Below are 22,737 nucleotides of genomic sequence, written 5' to 3'. Positions count from 1 at the left end.
AAGATAAGGATATTTTATGAAACAGAAAACAGATTAATCCTGGATCCACTAGATTTTATCTTCAGAACATTCAGCCTGCTTCCCACATTGCCAAGTGTCTGATTCTTGTTTTTCAGTATGGACTAATTAAACTATGGATTTTTGAAGGAGTTAATTAGAGAAAAGAGAATAATTCTATTATCAAGATTGCATTCCAAAAAGAGCTCTAAACTATTTAAATATGCAAAAACTTCAGCAACTTTCATCATATGGTTTAAAAAAAAAGCCAGAATTCCTTCAGCCTTATGTTTACTCAATAATGCTAAAAGGTTAATGCAGTAAAACAGTCACATACAGAAATAAATGGAGTAGGAGTTGATTTTGTAAAATCTTTAGGCTCCCAAAGAAACAGAAAGAGGATTTGTAGAACATTAGAGATATGGGAGTTAGCCTTCTAATCTGCTTATGACTTAAAAATTGTACTATATGTCTGTTTCAGCACATATTACTTCTGAAAATGTGGATTCCCTTAAAAGTCAGTATTCTGAGGATGGACGTTACATGTCAAAAAAATGGACTTCTTTCACCCTAGTTTTCAGTCTTGATTGTTTCTTTAAACTTTAGCAAACAATACTCATCTTGTGAAAGCTGAGAAAGTTTTTTATTTTTTATGTTTCTCAACTCTTGAAACAATTAAATCCTTGTTACTCAACACCAAAGGAACAAACAGATTCCATACTTCATTACAGTGCATTCAGGTATTTTCTTTAGATATGATTGGAGAATAAAACACAGCTTGGTAGCAAAGAATAGTCATGAGTACCTGGAAATTATCACAGTTTTTATTGTATTTGCATTCTAAACTTAAGATTAGGAATCAATCTTCCATGTCTAAAAATGTGTAAAAATAAATAATAAATCCCAGACATACGTTTGCCTACATTAGAAGTAACTAATAGCAACAAAGGCCCAGAACCAAGCCTAAAGGAGATTGGTGGAAATCCTTCTACTGATTTTTGTACAAGTGTATTTAATTATTTGATTTATGACAAAAAAAAGTTGGGGGCTTGCAAACCTATCTTAGGCTTGAACTGCTTTAGTTTAGTTGAATTCTGTATGTACAGAACTAAAGCATTAAATTTCTCCTGAGTTTAAGCTCTCATTTTGCAAAGCATCTCAGTTTCTGACAGTACATAAATATCTGTTAAGCCCTCAAATGAGTTAATGTAATTTTGAATATTTCTTATGTACCTTGAATAGAAACAAGCAAAAATTGGTTAGTTAAGATTTCAAAAATCAGAATCTAAGTTCTTTCTAGTTCCTTCACAACTTCCAAGAATTTGGAAAAATTCTTTTAAGAATTAAGCTCTTAATTTTCTTTTTCCTGTCTAAAACTTTTAATTAATTGTGTATTTTTGTACAATTTTCAACAACTGTGAAAGAGTGTAATAGGAGAGGGTTCCAGTCTCCATAATGATCTCTCTCATCTGTATGTATTATTAAAAAATAATTTTCTTCTCTCTTTAGGCAGGAATTTTCAGCATGAACGCGTGTGAAGAGGGCTTTGCTACTGGTGGCAGAGATGGCTGTGTTCGCTTGTGGGATTTAAATTTTAAACCAATTACTGTGATTGATCTCAGGGAAACAGACCAGGGATATAAAGGTAAAAAGAAGTTTGTCACTATCAACATATCATAGATTGGAAATTTTACATTGTTTTGTAAAAGAAAAAGTTTATTTAATTAAATTAGGAGCAGACTCATGGATGTTATTATGTATTGTTGGCAAGATGAGAAATGTTTTGTTTTCACGATGCCTGTAAATAAAAGAATATGTAGCCCATCAAAGGTGCTGTGCAATGTGCTATATACTAGGAAGTTTTGGACAGGAGTTTGTCTATGACTATATACTATGAAGCTGTTGATAAACGGATACAATGCATGTCCTTTCTGATGCAGAGCAGTTTTTAACAATGAAGAGTAAAGCAGTAAGAGAATTTAGAAGAGACACTGCAATGAAAAACATCAGAGTGAAGAAATTCTCTTTTGTAGTAATCCATGTTTTCAGAAAAACTGTTCAGATAGAATTTTGTGGTATTTAGAACGATGCTTACGTATACCAATATCATAATAAAATTTTAGGTCAAGCAGGCTATGGTCTGTATTGTCACTGTTCTAGGTATTGGTGCTTTAGTAAGCAGCAATATAAGATAAACTTGCACCGGAGCACTAATATCTCATGTATTACTGCTTTCATAGACGTGGGTTTTTTTGTTTTCCCCAGTAACCTTGCTCTTTTCTATCACCTTGTGGAGAATTTGATGATGTGATAGAACGTGTCTTGACAATTAGATACATCACTGTCCATAAATAACTGATTACAAGCAGAGTTAAATATTTGTATTCTGTAATTTATTTGACATTCCCACCAAGACTGTGATATTTTTCCAGAAAGATGAAGTACATTTGATTTGAAATGCCCTGGGGTACTGTGACTTTGTCATGACTGAGACAATTGAAGAGAAATAATTGCTTCAGTCTCAAATCAAGAGATAAATGTGTTCATGTTTATACCCCCTTGCTTCATAAGGAGATTAATTTATTTTTTCTAAAATAAGTGCTTAACTGACTGTTTTGGATAGTCATTGCAGTTTCTGTCTTGTCTGACAGACTTACTTTGAAAAACAGAACAGAATTTCTTGTTTATAAAAATAATGGTTATGTATTAAGTTTCTAATTAATATTTCAAATTAATATATTTCTAGATAGAGGTAAATTAAATTGAATTAAAATTAATTGAATTAAAACCATTAAATCTGAATTAAAGAGATTAATCTAGTTTATAATATGTTTGGTTCATTAATACATTTGATGTGTTTGCATTCATGTGCATTTCTGTACTCTAGAAACGCTAAATTAATTCATTGATAAAGTTAGTAAGTCCGAGTGTCTCCTAAGTGAATTTGTACATTATTGAATGAATTCTGAAAAGAAGACTTTCTTCTGTTGTGTCTTATATCCAAGTTACACTAACACAGATGCATTTCTGCTGTTGGTAATCTTAATTTTCCCTTCAAAACAATTTATTTGTAGATACTTTCTCTTTCTTATACTGTTGTATGTAACTGTGGCCTCCTTAGGTCTATAACAAATATTAAATATCTGTTTGTTTTAACAACAAGAGTAATGGTGGTAAACTCATGAACCTTTGCACTTGTAAAGATTCCTTAATTTCAAGAACTATAGAACATATCAGTAACTTCGTATTTGCTAAGGAAATTATCCCAAAGCTATTATTTGTGATTGGCTGTTGTACTAAAACATCAGTCCAGATTTGGGAAAAACATGACTGGAGCAGGAGAAAGAGACCTGTTCTTACATACATTAGAAATTTTGGCTTTTAAGCTTAATTAGAGGCTGCTGCTGCATGTAGTTAAATGCTACAGTTCATTCTGTTTCATTCTTTCAAGCCTATTCTATGGTTCTCTATTCCAGATCATCTCTCTTGCTTTTGGCATGAACTCTTTAGATTCATCAGTTCTAAGTACTCCATCTTCATTTTTCTTTACTCATCCAGTGCCATTATGCAACTAATAACTTGTTTTTAAATTATATCTTTCATGATTCCATTTTCCATAATCGTTTCCCTTTAGACTTCTACATCTGTGATTTCTTTATTTATATCTTTTTCAGGATAACCTTTATGGCCTTTCATTCTTCTTGTTCTCTTAACTGCATTTTCTGTTGGTCCCGCTTTATCTGTTGGTAATCTTGTCTGTGAAAGCAGTCTCAAGTTCTGCATCTCCTCGAAGGGTTCGCAAAACAAATTAATGGATAGATCTCCAAATAGTTTTTCAAAATATCTCCCTCCACCGCAAGAAGTTCCAGCTTACTAAAACAGATTTCTTAATCACTGTTCATCAGAGATTCCAGTTATTTCTTTCTTGATTTTTGTTTTTAATTACAGTAGTCAGTATAGTGAAAAATATAAAATACCTGGATTATAGATAAATAACTGAGTATATTCACCAGTGCACCATAGGAATGAATCTGTAAAGCAGATAATGCAGAGAGTTTTATAAACATTATATATATTTGTTTTGAGGAATTTTTGAAGGGATTTAGCTCTAGTCATATCTAGTGGACTGAATATTGTGTAGCAGTCAAAGTGCACTGAGTGTACTCTAGGCACTTTTCCATCCTATTTCTTATACATTTAGTTTACGTTTAAAGGTTCTCTTTAGATGCAAAGCATATAGGTAGGCCTTGCTTTGAAAGCTTGTTTTGTTAAAAATGAAAAAACATAGATGAAGATGCACCACTGGCCTGCTGATCCACACATTCACTCTTTCTGAGCCTTGCAATTTTTTCCTATGTAATTTTAAAAACATAAGATTCTTCTTTTCACTCTGCACAGTTAAAAATATTTTTCAGAAGCACATCAGCTCATATGATATTCATTTTTTCTTGCTTGATGGATATAATTTTGCCTCACATATTAACCCAGAGTACTTTTTCACAGATCATTCTTGACCTGCCCTTCACTATAGTCAGTGTTTTGGCAGAGAGAATTGTGCCAGGCATTTCTATCATCTTGTTTTCTGGATCTGAAACTGGCAAAATTGACTTGTGCTATCAGTCTGTAATAATTTGAGTCTTTTTTAAAAGGTGCATATTCATAAATTTGGTTAAGAGTGGGTTCTCCATGTACAACTCTCCTAACTTTAATTTTATTTATCACAATCTTATCTATAAACAAATATAACTTGTGAGTGTTCAGCTCCTCTGTAAACCTGGAAAGTAATTCAGTTGTTCAGAAATCCTTGTTAAATTCCATCATAAACTCTTTTCAACTTTTTCGTATATTGTTTCAGTGAGTCCTTCTTCTTTTCTTTGAAGGAGGAAAGGTAAAAAAAAAACAGATATTGTTACAAAGATACAAGTTACAAGGGTTTGCCTTAGGAGTAGCATCTTAGAAACGAGCTGGAAAGTATTGAATTCTTTGTCTTATACCTGGTCAATACGTTGCACTGATGCTTTTGTCACGTACATAATTGAGATTTGTTCAGCTAGTCTTATGAGTTCATGGTATCATCAGAAGTTATAATTTACATTTTCTGCTACCTGTTTTGATGTTGAAGGGCATTAAATTTGCCCCTTCAGGTCAGTATTTCTTTCCTCAGTCAGAGATCTTGCTATGAAAGAATGTTCTTTGCTTTACTAAAGTAAGGGTCACATTTGATTTTAGAATTTTTAAAATTCCAGTGTTGAAAATTTAATGTTCCAAGGACAGCAGTACGTGATGTGAAATAGATAAAGGGAGTAAATGGGAAAACAGGAGTGTATGGATACTTCTTGACATGTTCATGCTTTTATGTTTTTCCATGTTTTGTCATGTTATGTTCTCTTTGTTTCGCGAATTCTAAGATTGTTCCTCTCAGTAACAATCTGTTCCTTCTGTAGGTCTGTCTGTAAGAAGTGTTTGCTGGAGAGGAGACCATATACTTGTTGGAACACAAGACAGTGAGATTTTTGAAATTGTGGTACATGAGCGTAATAAGCCTTTCCTGATAATGCAGGGGCATTGTGAAGGAGAGCTGTGGGCTTTGGCTGTCCATCCTACAAAACCATTGGCAATGACTGGAAGTGATGACCGATCAGTCAGGTTGTTATTTGTCTGATTTTCATTCACACATAGTTTGATGCAAACAACTCATTTTGTAGATAATGTAATTGAAATGTATGCATTTTAATATCACTGGTACTGATATCAACTGGCACTGAAATACTTCTAAACCAGTGAAGCTATGTGTAAAATTACAGGCCTCTAATAATAAAATACGTAGGTCACTTTGACAGTAATGCCTCCTATTTAATTCCATGGAAATGACAATAGATGCAAAGAACACAGTAACACTGTTTGTTAATTCTCAGCAAATTCTCAGCAAAACACTGTTTTTCAACATAATCACCACATGAGTTACACATTTTTGCCAGTGATGAACAAGAACCTGTATGTCAGGTTCTGCATGACTGCCTGGAATGTGGCTTGTCTTTCACATCGCTGTCACCACTGCTGAAATAGAAGGCGTAAATTTCAGAATAGCCCTTGTAGTTGAAATTTATGGTTAACAATAGTGCATCATGGAAAACAAGCCGTTTTCTGAGAAAACTCAGTAAATTTCTTGAGCTTCTTTAAAGCTCAACGATTTGTCATAAATGCCTTTTTTTTTTCTTTCTCAGATATTAAATGTGTTGCCATTTTTTGCTAAATATAATTGTAACATAGTTAAGAAAAATTGTAGTTGAACCAAAGTTTCACTCAAGAATGCTGGATACATCTTGTAAATGGTAGATATCATGTGTTTTGTAAAAAACAAGATTTATAGTATTATCTAGGCAAATGTAGGAAGTGATGATAGTTTGCTAATAGGAAAGGGTATGTTTAATCTGAATTCTTTGATTATTCTTATGCATTTTTAGCTAAAGTAAGAAACAAAAGGGTAGAATTTTCACACAGTGATCTAAAAGTATGTGTTGTCATTTTTTTTATTTTTCAGAAAGACAAAAAATACCTGCTCCTGCATTTTCTCATTAGATATTTTCTCACAGTTAAATGTAAGAACGTTCTTTCCTGTATGGAGAACTGACACTTTTGTCTTAGATACTGCTTGTGGAAATTTATTTTTAAATAGGACGCAACCATGTCATGTTTTCTGCTGAAATTGCAGGCTTCATGCTACCTGTGGCAAAGCTACAAACCATTTTTTGTATTTGTAATTAATGTTTTATTCTAGAATTTGGAGTTTAATAGACCATGCTCTGATTGCCCGGTGCAATATGGAGGAACCCATTCGCTGTGCAGCAGTTAGTACTGATGGAATCCATCTTGCTCTTGGAATGAAGGATGGCTCTTTCACTGTGCTTAGGGTCAGGTAAGATACAAAAATTAATAGATACATTATAAACTCTTTCAAGTAGACAATCTAAATACTTTTGTATGTATATGGATACAGTACCGACTGTGTGCAGGAGACCACATAGATTTGTTTTAAATTGCTGATTCACAGAGTGCTTGGATTATTTAAATATTTGCACTAGCGTGGGAGAGGCTTTCCGTAATAACACATTTGTAAAAGTACACTGGTTTTTTAAAGAATGGCAGCATTCTAGGAAGTGATTTATTTATATTATTTATATTTGCTTTATTCACTGTTCTTGAATTATTAAGAAATAAACTGCTTTACTTCCATGATTGTTTTGGAATGCTTTTGCTAGTACAACACACATGGCAAATCAATGGTGCTTTGCCTTGTTGCTGTGATACTGCAGTTTTAAAGAGCAACTGAGGTCTGTGGCTTATATGTCAGTGGAGTTTTCTTCTCTAAGTGAATAACCTGGTACAGGACCTTCCTGTGTCAGTGTTCCTTTTTTAGTCACAAAGCCCTACCCAGCCCTGAAAGTAGTGTGGTGTTTGTACATATGATAGTTGTAGTTCACTTCATCATTTTACTGATGTGTTTTCTTTTTTTTTTTTTTTTCCTTTTTTTTTTTCCCCTATTTTCCCTTTTTTTCCCCCCTCCTTTTTTTTTTTTTTTTCTTTTTTTTTTCTTTTCTCTTTTTTCCTCCTTTTTTTTTTTTTTCTTTCTTTTTATGGTTAAGAACTTCACAATATGATAAGGCTCTTTTATACTTATGACATGCTTTCTTTCATACCACAGAGATATGACTGAGGTTGTTCATATCAAAGACAGGAAAGAAGCTATTCATGAACTGAAATATTCACCAGATGGGAACTTCCTAGCTGTTGGTTCCAATGACAGCTCTGTGGATATATATGGTGTTGTTCAGAGATACAAGAAAGTTGGGGAATGTATTGGATCTTTAAGTTTCATCACCCATATGGATTGGTCTTCAGACAGTAAATATATACAGACTAATGATGGCAATGGGAAGAGACTTTTTTACAGGATGCCAAGTAAGATTCTGAGTTGCCTTTCTTATATTTTTTGCTAATTGCAGAAAGAATGTATAGCAGTTTTATAAAAATGACTTAAAATGGATCCTGGTTCCAAGGACAGGATTGTGAAGAAACTTTAGTAAGTCTGTGGAAATACTGACTTTATTTGAATGAGGATAGCATTTTCTGACAGTTGTTTACATGTTTTTATTGCTGCTGCATGTTAGAGATGCTGAACTGAAAATTATTTTATTTCTCCAGAGTAAATATTTGTTCTGCTTTATTGCAAAAAGAAAATATATTCAAATTCAGTTTTTCAATACCTTAACAACTTTTTAATTACTGAACTTGAATATTAAAAGGATTATATTTGCTCGCATTGAAGGTTTTTAAAATATATGAAAAATCAATATATTGTGTCTCAGATGTGTCATCTGTTTTTTTAGATCTTTAGTTTACAAGAGCTTGTGCTGTAAGAAGTATTTTTTCCACAATAATATTTTATTTAAAATTACATAAATACTGAAAAATGACTTTTTTTTTTTTTTTTTTTTTTTTTAGATGGAAAGGAAGTAACAAACAAGGAGGAATTAAAAGGGGTTCAATGGGCATCATGGACTTGTGTTTCTGGTGTTGAAGTTAATGGAATCTGGCCTAAATATTCAGATATAAATGATATAAATTCAGTGGATGCAAATTTTATTGGACAAGTTATGGTTACAGCTGATGATTATGGAATTGTAAAGCTCTTTCGATACCCGTGTCTAAGAAAAGGTAGTACCTTTGAATTGATAAGTGCATATTCATGAATTTTGGTGATTCAAGAGAAAAGTCTTAGAAAACTGGATTTTTGAAAATTATACAGCTGGCCAATTATATATATATTTAAAATTTAATTTGGACTCAGAGTAGAAATAAATGAAAGCATGGTGTATAGGCAACTGTAATAGTAGTTGTACCAGGATTTTATATACATTTTGAATAGGATTTTCTAAAGTTTTATGTGTTTTTTTATTTTTTAAAATAGTTCTTTTTAAATAGAATTTCACAAGATTATGCAGTCCACCCTTTTTGAGATATGTATCTAAATATTTTCACCTTAGTCTTCAAGTAGTTTCAGAATGGAATAGTTTGGTTGGAAGAAACATACTAAGATCATCTAATCCAGCTGCTTGAACATTTCAGGGCTAATCAGTTAAAGCATATTAATGAGACTATTACCTAGGAATGAAGCATCAACCACTTCTGTAGGAAGCCTATTCTAGTGTATTCTAGTCCTCGTACAGGACTATCACGTGTATTCTCTCTATGTTTAACTTGTTAGAAACATTATTTTCTAGAATCTAAGTTGATGTTTTTGTTGTTGTTTTTAACAACATTTTAAAGAAATCAAAATTTGAGGACAGCGCAAAAAGTTGCTGCTATCAATTTACAGTATTAATTAGCTTAATCACTAGTAATTGAGGTATCTTATTAGTTTCTTTATATATATTTCTGTTATGCTTCTGAAACATTCATTCCATGTGTATTAAAAGATATTTTCATTGTTTTTCTAGGAGCAAAGTTTAAAAAGTATCTTGGTCATTCTGCTCATGTGACAAATGTCAGATGGTCACACGATCACCAGTGGGTTGTTTCCATTGGAGGAGCAGATCATTCTGTCTTTCAGTGGAAATTTGTCCCTGATCGGAAGTTGAAGGATTCCCTTCATATAGCACCGCAAGGTAAGTAATGTATAAAATAATGCTGGGGGGGAGAAAGGGAGGCCTGAGTATAATTATTAGTTGCCAATAAAGAAACAGATATTCAGAATTTCTAGACTGCATAAAATTATTATTCTGTAAAATTTGCATCTGTCTGAAGTACTGAAGAGCATTACCTAATACGGTATGTGTCCTGTATGATCAGTCTATCAGCACTGTATAAATAAATAAAAATACTATCATGCTGTTTCCTGTGGAAAGGAAAATTTAAAAGTTTTGTCACTTTGTTAAATTTTTGCATTGTGTAGGTGATAATTAAAATATTGTTAGTATTTATCTTGTTTTTTTTTTTAAGTTTCTATATATGTTTAATATTTGAAAATAAAAAAAAAAAAAGTTCATCTCATTGATGAAGACTTCAGAAAGCTTTTTAATGTTTTGATCCTTCATGCTATGAATTAATTTTCATCATTTTTTCCTATGTCCCAAATGTCTTACTGGGTATTGCACCCAAGATAAAACGCCTCTTTCTTAAGAGTGATTTAGGTTCCTTGTTCCGGGATGTAGAACCTTGCTTCTGTGTATATAACAGTACATGCAACATATATCTGCTTTACCACGCTGTTGATTGTTGTTGCTTTTGTGGTTTCCCAAACACTGTTATCTACTATCTTTACAAAGTAGTATTGCTTTTCTCTGGATCACGTTGACAGTTCTTTTTTCATTACTGAAAGTTTTACCATTTCCTTCTCATCCATAATAAATTTTCCTAATCTAACTGAAGAATTGCTGCTTTCATTCATGGCTAGTCTAACCCTATTATATCCATTTGGATCCATTTAATTGTTCTAGTTTTCTGCAAGCCTTCATGCATTTGTCTCTCCTACATGCTCAATATACTCATGAGTGTAGAAAATTAATACAGCATGTGTGCAAAATAGCCATTCTGACTTACATTCATTACGTCATTGTACTAGTACTGCTTTATGCTTGTTCTCCTTTATATTTGTTACTTCATTCTCTTCTTTTTTTTTCTGAAAATCAACATTCATGAAATAATACTAATGAATTAAAAGTAGTTCAATCCCAAAAAAGCATGCAAATAATTACCATACTTTCAAGTTAGCTTGTCTCTGTTGTATCAATAAAATAGATCCTGTTAAAGGATAGCAGTTTGTGTTATAGTTAATATAAAAATTGATTTTTCAAATCAGAAACATTATGCAGCTATTCTAAATGTTTCCTAATTTGTCATCTAGTTTATTTCATTTTCTATTACTGTTTTCTTGCTGACAGAGAGTCTGGTTGATTCTAATAGTGATGAATCAGATTCAGATCAGTCTGATGTTCCAGAGCTGGACTCTGAAATTGAACAAGAGACACAGATCACATATCGTAGACAGGTAAAGATTTTTAGTTTTAATGGAAGTTGGAATGTTTCCTGGAACTTATGAAGGTCTTTTATCAGGACCTCCTGAAATTTGAGAACTGAGAAGAGTGAGAAGTCAGTAGTAACTGGACAAGAAAAAAAAAATTACATGTATTTCTAGCATGTTAATTAGAATTTTGGTTGTAATTTAGATACAATTTACTTTCTACTATAGCTGTACCAGCTATGGTTACTGAAAACATTTTTTCATCGGTGTCATTACCACATTTTTGTTGGTGATAATTGTAGCTGAATTCTCAGAAATACTATTTATGTGTGAATCTCTTGATTTATAAGTGTGCTCTTTCTTGAAGGTTTACAAAGAAGATCTACCTCAACTTAAAGAGCAATGTAAAGAAAAAAGAAAAAGTGCAGCTTCTAAGAGACGAGAGAGAGCTCCAGGGAACAGTATAAGATTGCATTTTGTTCATGGGTATGAAAAATAGGTTTCTTTAAAATATACAACCAGAATGTATTAACTGTTTCGGAACAAAAGACTAATCAAACTTGTTATTTATAGTTTAAAAATCTAGTGAAAAGCTATGTGATTTAGTGTTTTTATTTATTCTTGTAAAACTAAATCTACGCTAAGTTTGTGCCGCTTTATGCCAAGCTGGACTTTTTCTGAATGAATTCTGAAGTGCAGTGAAAATTTAGCTGATTTATTATTTGAATAGATGTGACTAAATAAAAAATTGACTAATACTCATGTTTTTTACTCTGGAAAGTTCTCACTGGTGTCATATTACAGAAACTACAATAGAAACTTGGTTTAGTTGAAGGCACTTGGGTTTTGTCCTAAGTGATGTTTCTAACAGTGTTTTATTTAAAAAAAATAGTACTTATCTATAAACTAGCTATTTATCCCTAATCAGAAAGAATTTATAAGTACCTTGGCTTGAATAGGAATTAAATTTTATTTCTTAATAGATCCTGTGTATGTGTTAGAATTCAATTTCATTCTCTTTTTAGTGCTAGTAATTTAAGTAACAAAATAACTTCCAAATACATCGTTGAAATCCTATGATTTCATCTTTAGGACTGGCAGTTTTCCATAACACTCTAAGTGAAAGCTTTTTCATCAGAATAAAGGTGGTGTTTTAAAGTGAACTGATAGTGGACATTACTACATTAGAGTAATAAAGTCTCTGATAGAAAGAAAAACCAAAATCCTTGTTAAACTAAGGCACTGGAAATTGGTAAATAGTGTGTTTTCATTTCAAAAGATATCTCTTCAGGAATGCTAGTACTTATTAGAGACATTTATGATAAGAATGATAAGTTACTGGCAGTGTTTATCTTTACTGTAAAACAGTATCTTTACATAGTAATGACTCTTAATATTAAAATGTTTTCATATGGAATGCTTAATGAATTAATTGGTTAAGAATACTTAATGGTTCAACTCAGCAGTTTTGTCTGTAGAAGACATGGAGTTTCAGGATTAGCTTTGGAAATAATGACAAATAGTAACTAGTATGAAGCTGGATTTTTGTTTCTATCTCTTATGGCCCAGGATTCTTAGTTGAAGATTTTTTCTTAGCTGTGTAGGAAAATGCAGTAAACTGGATAGCTGCATGTAGTCTTTAATTTAAAAGTTGCTCTAAGAATTAAACCAAATGATCCTGAGGAAGATGCAGTATGAGTAAGGGCCCTGGATCTTTGGGATTATTGTTATTTCCTTCACAACAGAAGTGAAGCTTGACCAGAATATCCAGGAATGAACAGAAGTAGAATGTCCAGTTGAGTTCTGTCTGGTTGCCCAATGTGCATCAAGGAAACTAATGAAGAATCCATGCTGAACAACAGATTTTTCTCAATGTGTCCAGGCTGTTAACTTTAAAGTGACCCACATCCAAGTGAGTAATAGGCATATTCTCTGATACAGGAAGTCTGCTTTCCTTCACCTTTCTTTAGATGCAATGGAAATGTCTTGGATGTTCCTTGAAAGTGTAAAAAGTGGTGGTTTTCAAAACTAGGGAACTAAGAAGCTCTTTTTCCTTTCTTTGTTTTTGAGCTGTTTTTTGTGTTTTGAATTGTCAACTGCCTTGAAAGATGAACTATAAAAATATTTTAATATCTTGTAGGAAATCTTTTAAACCTCTTGTTATTTCCTATTTTGGAAGGGGATAAAATAATACTTAGTATGTGAGCCAGCCTAATGACTAATATGTGTGAGAAAGCAACTTCTATTAGCGGGTTAATCTCTAAGTGCATCATTGTCTAAGAGATCTGATGGAATCATCAGCAGGAGCAGATTATTTAAGTGGTACACTAGTTTGGCCTCCTGTTATTTTCCTTCTGCTATGTGCAGCTGAGGTGGTTCAGAAACATAGAAAGGATACGTTTTTTGAAATATTCAGGAAAACTCTCAGACTCATTGTTTTTGATACTTTCTTTTTGCTGACCCAGGAATAAAGATGCAGATACCTTTGCCCTGTGTTATCTTAAAGCTGTACTGCTGATGTTACAAGAACAAATTTTATTTTTCTTTAATATGAAAAGATTTTATATAAAATTTAGATTGAGTTCTAATGTATTCATTGAACCAAGCTGATGGTAAGGTGAAATTTGGTTGCAATTTGAAGATGGCCAGGGATTTCTCATGCTCATAAGTTAGACTCTTATGACACTTTGAATGGAATCCTATCAGAGCTGCATAGATTCAAATAGCATTTGAAATGAGTAGATGATGAGTGGTTCATGCCAAGAAAACATTTCCATAAGGCTATGCTTTTTTTCTCTCGCTGTTTTATATCTCCCACCTCCCTCTGTGCTAAAGACTGATTTCAGCTGTGTAATTTTTTTTTTTTCAAATCACTTTTTTTGGAGATTTTCTGGGGAATGTTCTGTTACATTCAAAATTTTCCCATAAATATTTTGAAGAATAACATACCAATTTTGAAACATTCACAGCATTAGTCAAGTTACTTCTTTTCCAGGCAGCACATTACTTTTGAAGTTGTCCCTGGTTTGGACACATAGATGTTGCAATTGTGCATGGGATCCAGCTTCAGATTAAAGAACTTACAATTATTTGACTAAGGTAGATGTTCTTATGTGTGTATCTCAACATTAGTTAAATCACTGGATATCCAGTCAGAAGGTAGTGCAGCATAGGCATTAATTTGGCTCATATGAAATTGAATGCAGATTGCTCTGCAGGTTCCACTGACTATATTGACCGAAGGCTGTTGATTAAAATATGTATGTTAATACATCTAATCCATCTATGCTTATTTATCTTAATCTCTAACTGAATCCAGTCCGTTATATTCATGACCTTGATAATGGCAAAGTTTTTTTTTTTTTCTATGTATTACTGAGCTATCTTTTCTTATCAAAGTTGCTACTGTGATAACTTCAGTCAATCCTGCATAGTCTGATCAGATGTTACTGAAGACTACCTGAGAGCATCACCTACTGTGGAATGCAGTGCTGTATTTATTGTGCCTTTTTAGATATTATCCAATATATATGATCCAGAGCTTTCTTTCATTACTATTTAGTTCCTAGTCATTAATTGCAATGTCTTGTAAATGCGTGTGAAGAAATTGCTTTTTTTTTTTTTCTGAAATTAAATGCTAATCTCAGTTCTAGTTGGATTAGTGATACATGGATAAATGTGTTGTGACTGTGTGACATACTCTCAGAGAGCAGTCTTGAACACTGAAGCATTCTCTTTTTCACCCTTTCTTTGATTGTCTGAACCAATATTTTACTTTTTTCGTAAATATTACATATATAGTCAGGGTTTTAGTTAATTGGCATGTGAGAAAGCTCAGATTTGTTTAACTGGTTTACAAAATTTCACAAATGCTCTGGCAAAATATGCTTTATTTTAATTGTCAATGATTGAAACTTTTTTTTTTTTTTTTGTAAACAGAGGAATTGCACTAAACCTCAAACTTTTGATTATAAGAAGTGGCAAACTGTTCTTCTGCATCCTAGATAAGTTTTGGATACTCCCGTGATGCACTATATTAATTAATTTAGTTTCACTATGCTTAACTTAAAATATATTGGTAGTGTTTTAACAAGTGCTAGAAAAAATGTTAGTTTTTCTTTCATATCTGGTTTTTAAAATAATCTCATTTAAGGTGTATTTTCAGTATAGTTTTTATAATTCTGTACTTGCAATTAAATTTTTAACAATGTTAAGTACACAGTGAAACATGGGAAAATTATTCTTGAGCAAGAACTGGTCCAGATATCTTCTTTGGCACTCCTTCCATCACTATAATCTCTGCTGTTCACAGTACATTTTTCATGTGCTTAAGCTGTTTTTATTGCATACAGAGATAGGTTATTTTTTTATTTCTTCATAGTTACAGTGGGTCATTGTATATTATGTTCCTCTAAAAGCTAGTGCTGGCTGGGTGTCAAAGAAAGCTGCCTGCTTATCTTGACTGACTGTTTTGCTTTGGGTCAGGCAGAAATAATCCAGCTTCAAAATAACCATGCATTGCTACTGGGGTAATTTTTTAATGAAAGATATGTGTTGAGGGAGGCTGAAGCCTAGCAGAAAAAGCACCTGTATCATTAGTCTAAATTGGTCATTTTGACAAGAACAGGGAGAAACATATAAGTGAGCTCAAAGCTCATTGGAAACAGATTTTTCTAGATACTTTGAAGGAATGGAAACTCAGGAGACACCGAAAGATTGCTGGACTGGAAGAAAAACTGAGATTAGGAACCTATTTGTGAGTACCAATCTAAAGAGTGTGTAGAAGAGAGTCTTATTTACAAAGCTTTACTTTCTGTAGTATCACAGTTTTTGCTTTTTTAAGAAGGTCTCTGTGTTTGTGGTTTTATGAAACCCATCTTGAGAGTTCACAGTATCACAGATGATACAAAACTGCGAGGCATGGCTGGCACGCCAGTTGGTTGGACTGTCATTCAGAGGGTGCTGGACAGACAGAGAGCTGGGCACAGAGGAATCTCATGAACTTCGAAATAGGAAAATGAAAAGTTTAGTGTGTAGAAAGGATTAATACCGTGCACCAGTACGAGCTGGGAGCCATGGCTGGAAAGCAGTTCTGCAAAGGACTTGGAGATTCTGGTGGATAATAAGCTGGCCGTGATTCAACAATGCACTCTCATGGCAAAAAAAGACCAGCAGTATCATGGGCTGAATTAGGAGGAACTTTACCAGTAGCTCCAAGGAAATGTTCCTTCCCTGCTACCCAGCAGTGCTGAGACCACACCTGGACTGTGGTGTCCTAGTCTGGGCTCCCATTATAGGAGAGATGTTGACATACTGGAACGGGAAGTTTGTGGCTTGAGTCGAGTGTGTAATTCCTTTAGGAAAGATTGCTTTTGTATTTTCCTAACAAATAGTATTTGCAAATAAGCGAACTCATATTTTCAAGTAACCCAACCCTTTCACTATTTGAGACGACTGGTAAGCCTGCTGGGAGAAATCTTTTCAAAGTTTTAATCTGTGTTGGTTTGTTTGGATTTGATAGTTCACTATTACTTGGGTTAGACAAGTTGGTACATCTGTGATTAGAGCAGGTGATACTGAGGCAAAAGAACTTGGCTACGTAGCACATTGCTGAGCTGGACCATCTGCTGATCTGTTTAAAAACTTCGTAGGATAATTTTAGCAATTTATCCCTAGTCACTACATAATCTGTTATAAATACCACTGCATGTAGTTTAGGTAAACAAACAGGAATACAGTACATTCAAGCCTGATCAAAGTATGTGCTGTGCCATTATCCAGCAATAATATAAATCTGGTATGACTGAACATAGATCCATGACTGGAGTTTTCAGAAATGTATTCCTTAAATTGGTCAACCAGCTTTATTATTTGATCTGTGCATATTGTTGTATTATATACCTTAGGAAAGCTTTATATAAATTTATGAAGGAGTATTTGATCCTGACAGCGTAATTTCTGTGCCATTTAAACCTTTACAGTGTTTTGCATCCAGTAGTTGTCTAATACTTGTGTCTTGTGTACCATATTGGTATGTGTACAGATGCATTTTTGTCCTATGTGGCACTGAAAAACCTATATGTTGCAAAAAGGTCCTGCTCTTTTTTCTGCATAAAAATAATGTAATTTGTTCTGATACATGCTTTTAATTATCCAAAGAAAATAACAGCACAAGAAGTATAAAATAGGCATTACAGTCTACAGTTATTTTGTAGCTGCTCATTGTTAATGTTCACTTGTTTTATCTGCTATAAATGAATTCCTTGTCATTTTAGAATATATATATATATTTTTGACTAGATGAGTTAGAAATTGGGAGCAAAAGTACTTGGCTAGATTCTTATTCTTATGATCCCTACATCAAAATAATTAATGACCAATTCAACCATATTCAGATATCATACTCTTCCTATAAATTTAACTACTTGTTTAAATCAGATTTTGCCTGCTTTTCTAAAACAACTGGAAAGTTGATTTAGTGTGGATCTGCTGGAACTGATACAGAAACAGATTAATCAGGAAAGTAAGAGAATGGAAATAGAGTGCATCAGGAATTTATGGACTGTTCTTTATTTCAACAGGAAAAATGAAAACAAGTTGGCATTTTTGAATGTTCCTTCTATTCGCTACCAAGGATAGCAGTATTACAAATACTACTTTAAAACTTACTTGTTTATTTAATGTTGTTTAGATATTATAGTCTCCTACATTACTTTTGAAATTATGACACTAGCTGTTTTGATAATGCCATTTATGTATGTATTTATTTATTTTACGGAATAGTTAGTCACACCTAGGAAGAAATATGTATAGCACTGTAGTGTAGAAATAGTGTATAATGATCTCAGCTGAGTATTGGCCCTGTCTTGGCAGTAGCTGTGCTGTACTGATACTGAAAGGACATAGGTTTTCCTTGGGGAAAAAAAAAAACAAAACAACAAAACAACAAACCACCCTTTCTTTCAAAAAAACAACTTGGGAGAAAATTTATGTATTAACACCTAGAACACTTCAAGAAACTTTGAATTTGACGGTGCCTGTGTTGTCCACGTTCTTGTAGGAAATTTTGTTGTTCAATTTTTGACCAGTAAAACATAAAGTGTCCAAAAACTCAGTTTTGTTTTCATTTAATTAACGAATCAGTTTTTTTCCATTTAATTGTGTTGCATGCCTAAACTCTCCATGTGGTTTGGAAAATTATTACTTATTACTTTATCTTCCAAAGTGGTTGTTAAGAGTGACTATTAAAGTCACTCAGCTACTATAATGCTGGTAGTAGTGATACCTGAATAGTAAAGCAAATTGATAAATTTTGGGGAGAAAAAAACAGTTAATAACTCCAAAAACACATAAATACTAACTGGTAAGTAATCTGAACTTTTACATCTGTAAAATACATAGTGTGTAATTTTATGTCATAAAGTATCAGTGTGTATGGTTATGACCTTGATGCACAAACTTTTTTTGTCTAGTTACAGAGGTTATGACTGTCGAAGCAATTTATTTTACACTCAGACGGGTGAAATTGTATACCATGTTGCAGCAGTGGGAGTAGTGTACAATCGACAGCAGAACACACAGCGCTTTTATCTAGGTCATGATGATGACATTCTTTGCCTTGCTATTCATCCCTTAAAGGACTATGTGGCAACAGGCCAGGTAGGAAGTGTGTTTACTTGCAATAAGACTTTTTTGTTATCACTGAACTTTGAAAAGCCTGTTTTGGAGAAAGGAGGTCCAATCTACATTTGTTCCAATGATGGAATGCACTTCTGTTGCAGATGGAGTAATGTTAAAAACTGCAACATAGGAGGTGTTGCTTTTTTTTCCCAGTTGTTTATATGAGTTTCACTAGAACTCTTTTGACTTTTATCTTGAGTATAATTTTGTTTCTTCTGCATGTTTATGAATGGAGTAAATGGATAATTACTACTGTTTGTTTTCTTTTTAAAATCTTAGTTGTGAAATTAACTATGAGAAACAGTTTTTACTGTATTCTGTCTGTCCATTTCATGTATTATGATTTTACCTCCTCTAATCAAGCTGTTCTCTTTATATGCAGTCCAGTGTTTGTAACACTTCATTTCATCTTTCTTGCAGACGACACTTTTAAGATAATGTTTTCTAAAAAATATACTTCCATAAAAGTTTGTAAACCATTACTTGAAAGTTTGATTTGTGGTATGATTATTGGTATGATAATAATAAGTACCATAAAATAATTATTGTAATCATTATAGTAATAATTCTATTATTGAAGTGGAGAAATTAAAACTTTACTAATAAAGTTTTGCTTATGACGCCCTTATAATGCTCTTAAGGAAAGAGAGCCGGCTTGTGGGAATGGTAATTGTGATGCTGAAGTAAATTAGTACTAGAAACATGTTATCACTGACATATTCCACGTAGTTTTTGAAATATTTGCCAACATTAAAGTTTTGAACAACTATGTCAAATAACTGACAAGAAAAAATAAAAATTAAAAAAAAAAGTTTTTAAATATGTGTACTTTCAGGTTGGTCGAGATTCCTCTATACACATTTGGGATACTGAAACAATAAAACCACTTTCAGTACTAAAGGGCTATCACCAGTATGGAGTTTGCGCTGTTGATTTTTCAGGTAATAAGTAATTGTTTATTTATTTACTTTACATCATTTACATCTCTTACTGTACAAAAGAATAAACTAATGAGTTCTAATGAGGGGAATTCCTTTGCACTGAAGATTTTGTATTAAAAATATTCTCCAATTATTTTGTCAAATGAGTGAGGCTATTTTAGAGTGATCATTTATTAACAAGAACTCCTGTGGAATCTTGTAAGTCAGGAAATCCAAGAATGAATTCTCTGTCATTTAATAATCAAACTGATTGCTTTGTGGTTAATTGTATGGCACAGGCTTGCAGATCTTAAGTGTTGTGTCTGCATTACAATTGTAAGCTCTTTTTTTCTTAGATATATATCAGTAGTAACAGTATTTAGTTGTGCTCTTAAATATGTATAAATATGTATGTGTGTGTGTATGTATATATATATATATTTAATTGTGTAATACCCATTTGGGTATATGTGATACATATGATAAAATCATTAAGTCCCATTATGGAGTCCTTGTGGGAGGAAACCCAACTTCTTTTCTTTATTTGACACTAAAATAGGAGAGCACCAGTTAAGACTTCTGAAATTTTTGCACTCTATACACTGAATTTTTCTACCAGTGTTAAATTTCCTCATCTTACCTGGTTTATGTTTATTCTTCAAGGATTTCAATTTACCAAATAGGACTTTTAACCTCACAGTGAAGGTGAATGATCCTAAAGATGTGTATTGTGGGATGTGGGATGGGGTGAATATCAGAGCTACTGAAAGATTTGACACCATTCCAAGTACAGGAATATTTCATAAACTTCCTAGTGTTGCTTCAGTGCTTTGCTGTTCAGAAATGAACAGGGATTTTCAGAGTGAGCAGAAAACACTCACAGTGCAACTGTGATGAAGAGTTTTGGCAGCTGTGCCAGCAACTCGCTGAGCAAAGGTATGGTACAAAAACAGAACATCTAAGGGCAGTTTTTAAAAGGATAATTCAGAAAACAGAGAGTGATGGTTGTAATATATTTAACTGTGAAATTTGGTGATGTTTTGCTAAATTCATAGTTCTTAATTGTTAAATCAAATACAGAGTTCTCAACCTAGTCCGCAATTCCATCCAACTGACAACTCAGATTTAAAAGAGATGACAAATGTGCCTCTAATGTGGCTCACCATGTGACAAATGTGCCACACCATGTCATGTGATGATTCACCTGTTTCTATATCCTCCTTATGATATTTCTAAATTAACAAATGTTTTTTAGTGTAGTTTCTTATTACTGCAGCATGAAATTATCTATCTACTCTCTCAATTGTAAATTTATTTTTATAGCGGATGGGAAAAGATTGGCTTCTGTTGGAATAGATGACAATCATACTATTGTCCTCTGGGACTGGAAGAAAGGAGAGAAGCTTTCAGCAGTAAGGTAGTAATTTAACTTCTTTTTAAAATTTATACATAGAGTTAGTCTTGGGAGACACTGAGTAAAATATATTACTTAAGAAATGTCACATCCAGACCTCAGACTTCATTTACTTGCCTTTCTCATGATGCTTAAACCTTTTGGAGTCTGTACTGAGCTTCTTTATTTTAAGGCCCCTAGTCCTTGAACCTACAAACTGTTTTTTTTATAAATCAAACTTTATCAGTTTAGTCTCTCTGAGTTGATTTTCATCTAGAATAGAATATTTGAGAGCAGCAGCTGTACTTTTCAGATCACAGTATGAGTTTAGAAAGGAACCAGTTGATGGTCTTTGCTACCAATTTGTTCAGTAGTCTGAAAACCACATAAGGTAAGAGTTTTGCTCTTGTCCAGGGACCAATAAGTGTCTATTCCGCATTTTGAATAAATAAAACTAATGGTAATCTTTATATCCTTGCATAAGTAGTAAACATTGACAGCTGTTTTTTAAACTCAAGATTGAAGCAAGGCATTGGCCTAATGTGCTTAGGAGCACAGTGAGCTATCCAAAACACACAGCAAATTTCAGTGCTTCTAGAAACAGCTGAAATATTCCATTAAAAATTGATATAGCAGCATAATTTTGATTCTAACTAGAAAAATTAAAAAGTAATTAAAAGGTAATTGTCGTTTATTATTAAATGATTTATTTTCAGAATGAAAGACTGATTTAAATAATACATAGGACTGTATGCCTTGCAATTTTATGATGAGCTGTTGGAGTTTAAACACAGTATAAATGCATCAATTTTCTATAGATATTTTTGTTACTAAAAGGCCACCTAGTGGATTTCTGAAGTGAATTTCTCACCTTTGGAAAACTGAAAGCTAATGAGAAATGGAACAGAATTCAGTATATTCCTTCTTTGGCTTTCTTTCTTTTTATAATAAAATAATTGTAAACTGTTCAGAAGTAAACGTTAGCAGGATAAGGAAGGTAACAATAAAAACAAATCTGTTTAAAAAAAAAAAAATCACTACAATTTTCATAGTATCAAAGAATGGTTTGGGTTGGAAGAGACCCTTAAGACCATCTAGTTTAAATACCCCCCTGCTCTAGGCAGACCTCCCTTCAGTTCAGGTTGCTTAAAGCCCCGTACAGCCTGGCCTTGAATGCTTCCAGGGAGGGGGACATTCACAACCCTACTAGGTAATCTGTTCCAGTGTCTCACCACTCCCACAGTAAAGATATTCCTAATATCTAGTCTAAATATACCCTCATCCAGTTTAAAACCATTTTCCTTCATGCTGTTGCTACATGACCTTATAAAATTATAAAAGCTTTCCTGTAGGCCCCCTTGAGGAACTGGAAGGCCACTAGAAGATCTCCTCAGATCCTTCTCCAGGCTGAAGCTCTCTGTCTGTCCTCATAGTGGAGGTGTGCCAGCCCTCTGATCATCTTCATAGCCCTGCTCTGGATCTGCTCCAACAACTCCATGTTGGAGACTCCAGATCTGGATGTAGTACTCCAAGGTGGGGTCTCACAAGCATAGAGAAGAGGGACAGAATCACAGAATCATCTCCCTCAACCTGCTTGCCACACTTCTCTTGATGCAACCCAGGATGCAGTTGTCTCTCTGGGCTGCAAGTGCACATTGCTGGCAAATGTTGAATCTTTTATCAATCAGCACTACCAAATCCTTCTCCTCAGGGCTTCTCTGAAGCCA

At 33.3% G+C, this 22,737-nt stretch overlaps 1 protein-coding gene across 3 annotated transcripts in view; it reads left to right on the top strand.

The window, feature by feature from the left end:
- EML5 (EMAP like 5) overlaps window positions 1-22,737 on the top strand; it is a 93,699-nt gene that overhangs the window by 25,503 nt on the left and 45,459 nt on the right. For all 3 annotated transcript variants that reach the window (XM_052693435.1, XM_052693434.1, XM_052693436.1), the window contains exons 6-16: window positions 1,507-1,642; window positions 5,442-5,643; window positions 6,776-6,913; window positions 7,700-7,956; window positions 8,500-8,712; window positions 9,495-9,662; window positions 10,938-11,044; window positions 11,385-11,503; window positions 18,490-18,676; window positions 19,533-19,638; window positions 20,941-21,034. In XM_052693435.1, the coding sequence (XP_052549395.1) occupies window positions 1,507-1,642; window positions 5,442-5,643; window positions 6,776-6,913; window positions 7,700-7,956; window positions 8,500-8,712; window positions 9,495-9,662; window positions 10,938-11,044; window positions 11,385-11,503; window positions 18,490-18,676; window positions 19,533-19,638; window positions 20,941-21,034 (1,727 nt within the window). The remainder of the gene's footprint in view (window positions 1-1,506; window positions 1,643-5,441; window positions 5,644-6,775; window positions 6,914-7,699; window positions 7,957-8,499; window positions 8,713-9,494; window positions 9,663-10,937; window positions 11,045-11,384; window positions 11,504-18,489; window positions 18,677-19,532; window positions 19,639-20,940; window positions 21,035-22,737) is intronic.

The sequence above is a fragment of the Tympanuchus pallidicinctus genome, unplaced genomic scaffold (genome assembly GCF_026119805.1).
Source record: "Tympanuchus pallidicinctus isolate F22 unplaced genomic scaffold, pur_lepc_1.0 scaffold3, whole genome shotgun sequence".
NCBI lineage: Eukaryota > Metazoa > Chordata > Aves > Galliformes > Phasianidae > Tympanuchus > Tympanuchus pallidicinctus.
Note: the sequence above shows the minus strand (reverse complement) of the source record. Positions and strands in the feature narration are given on the sequence as shown.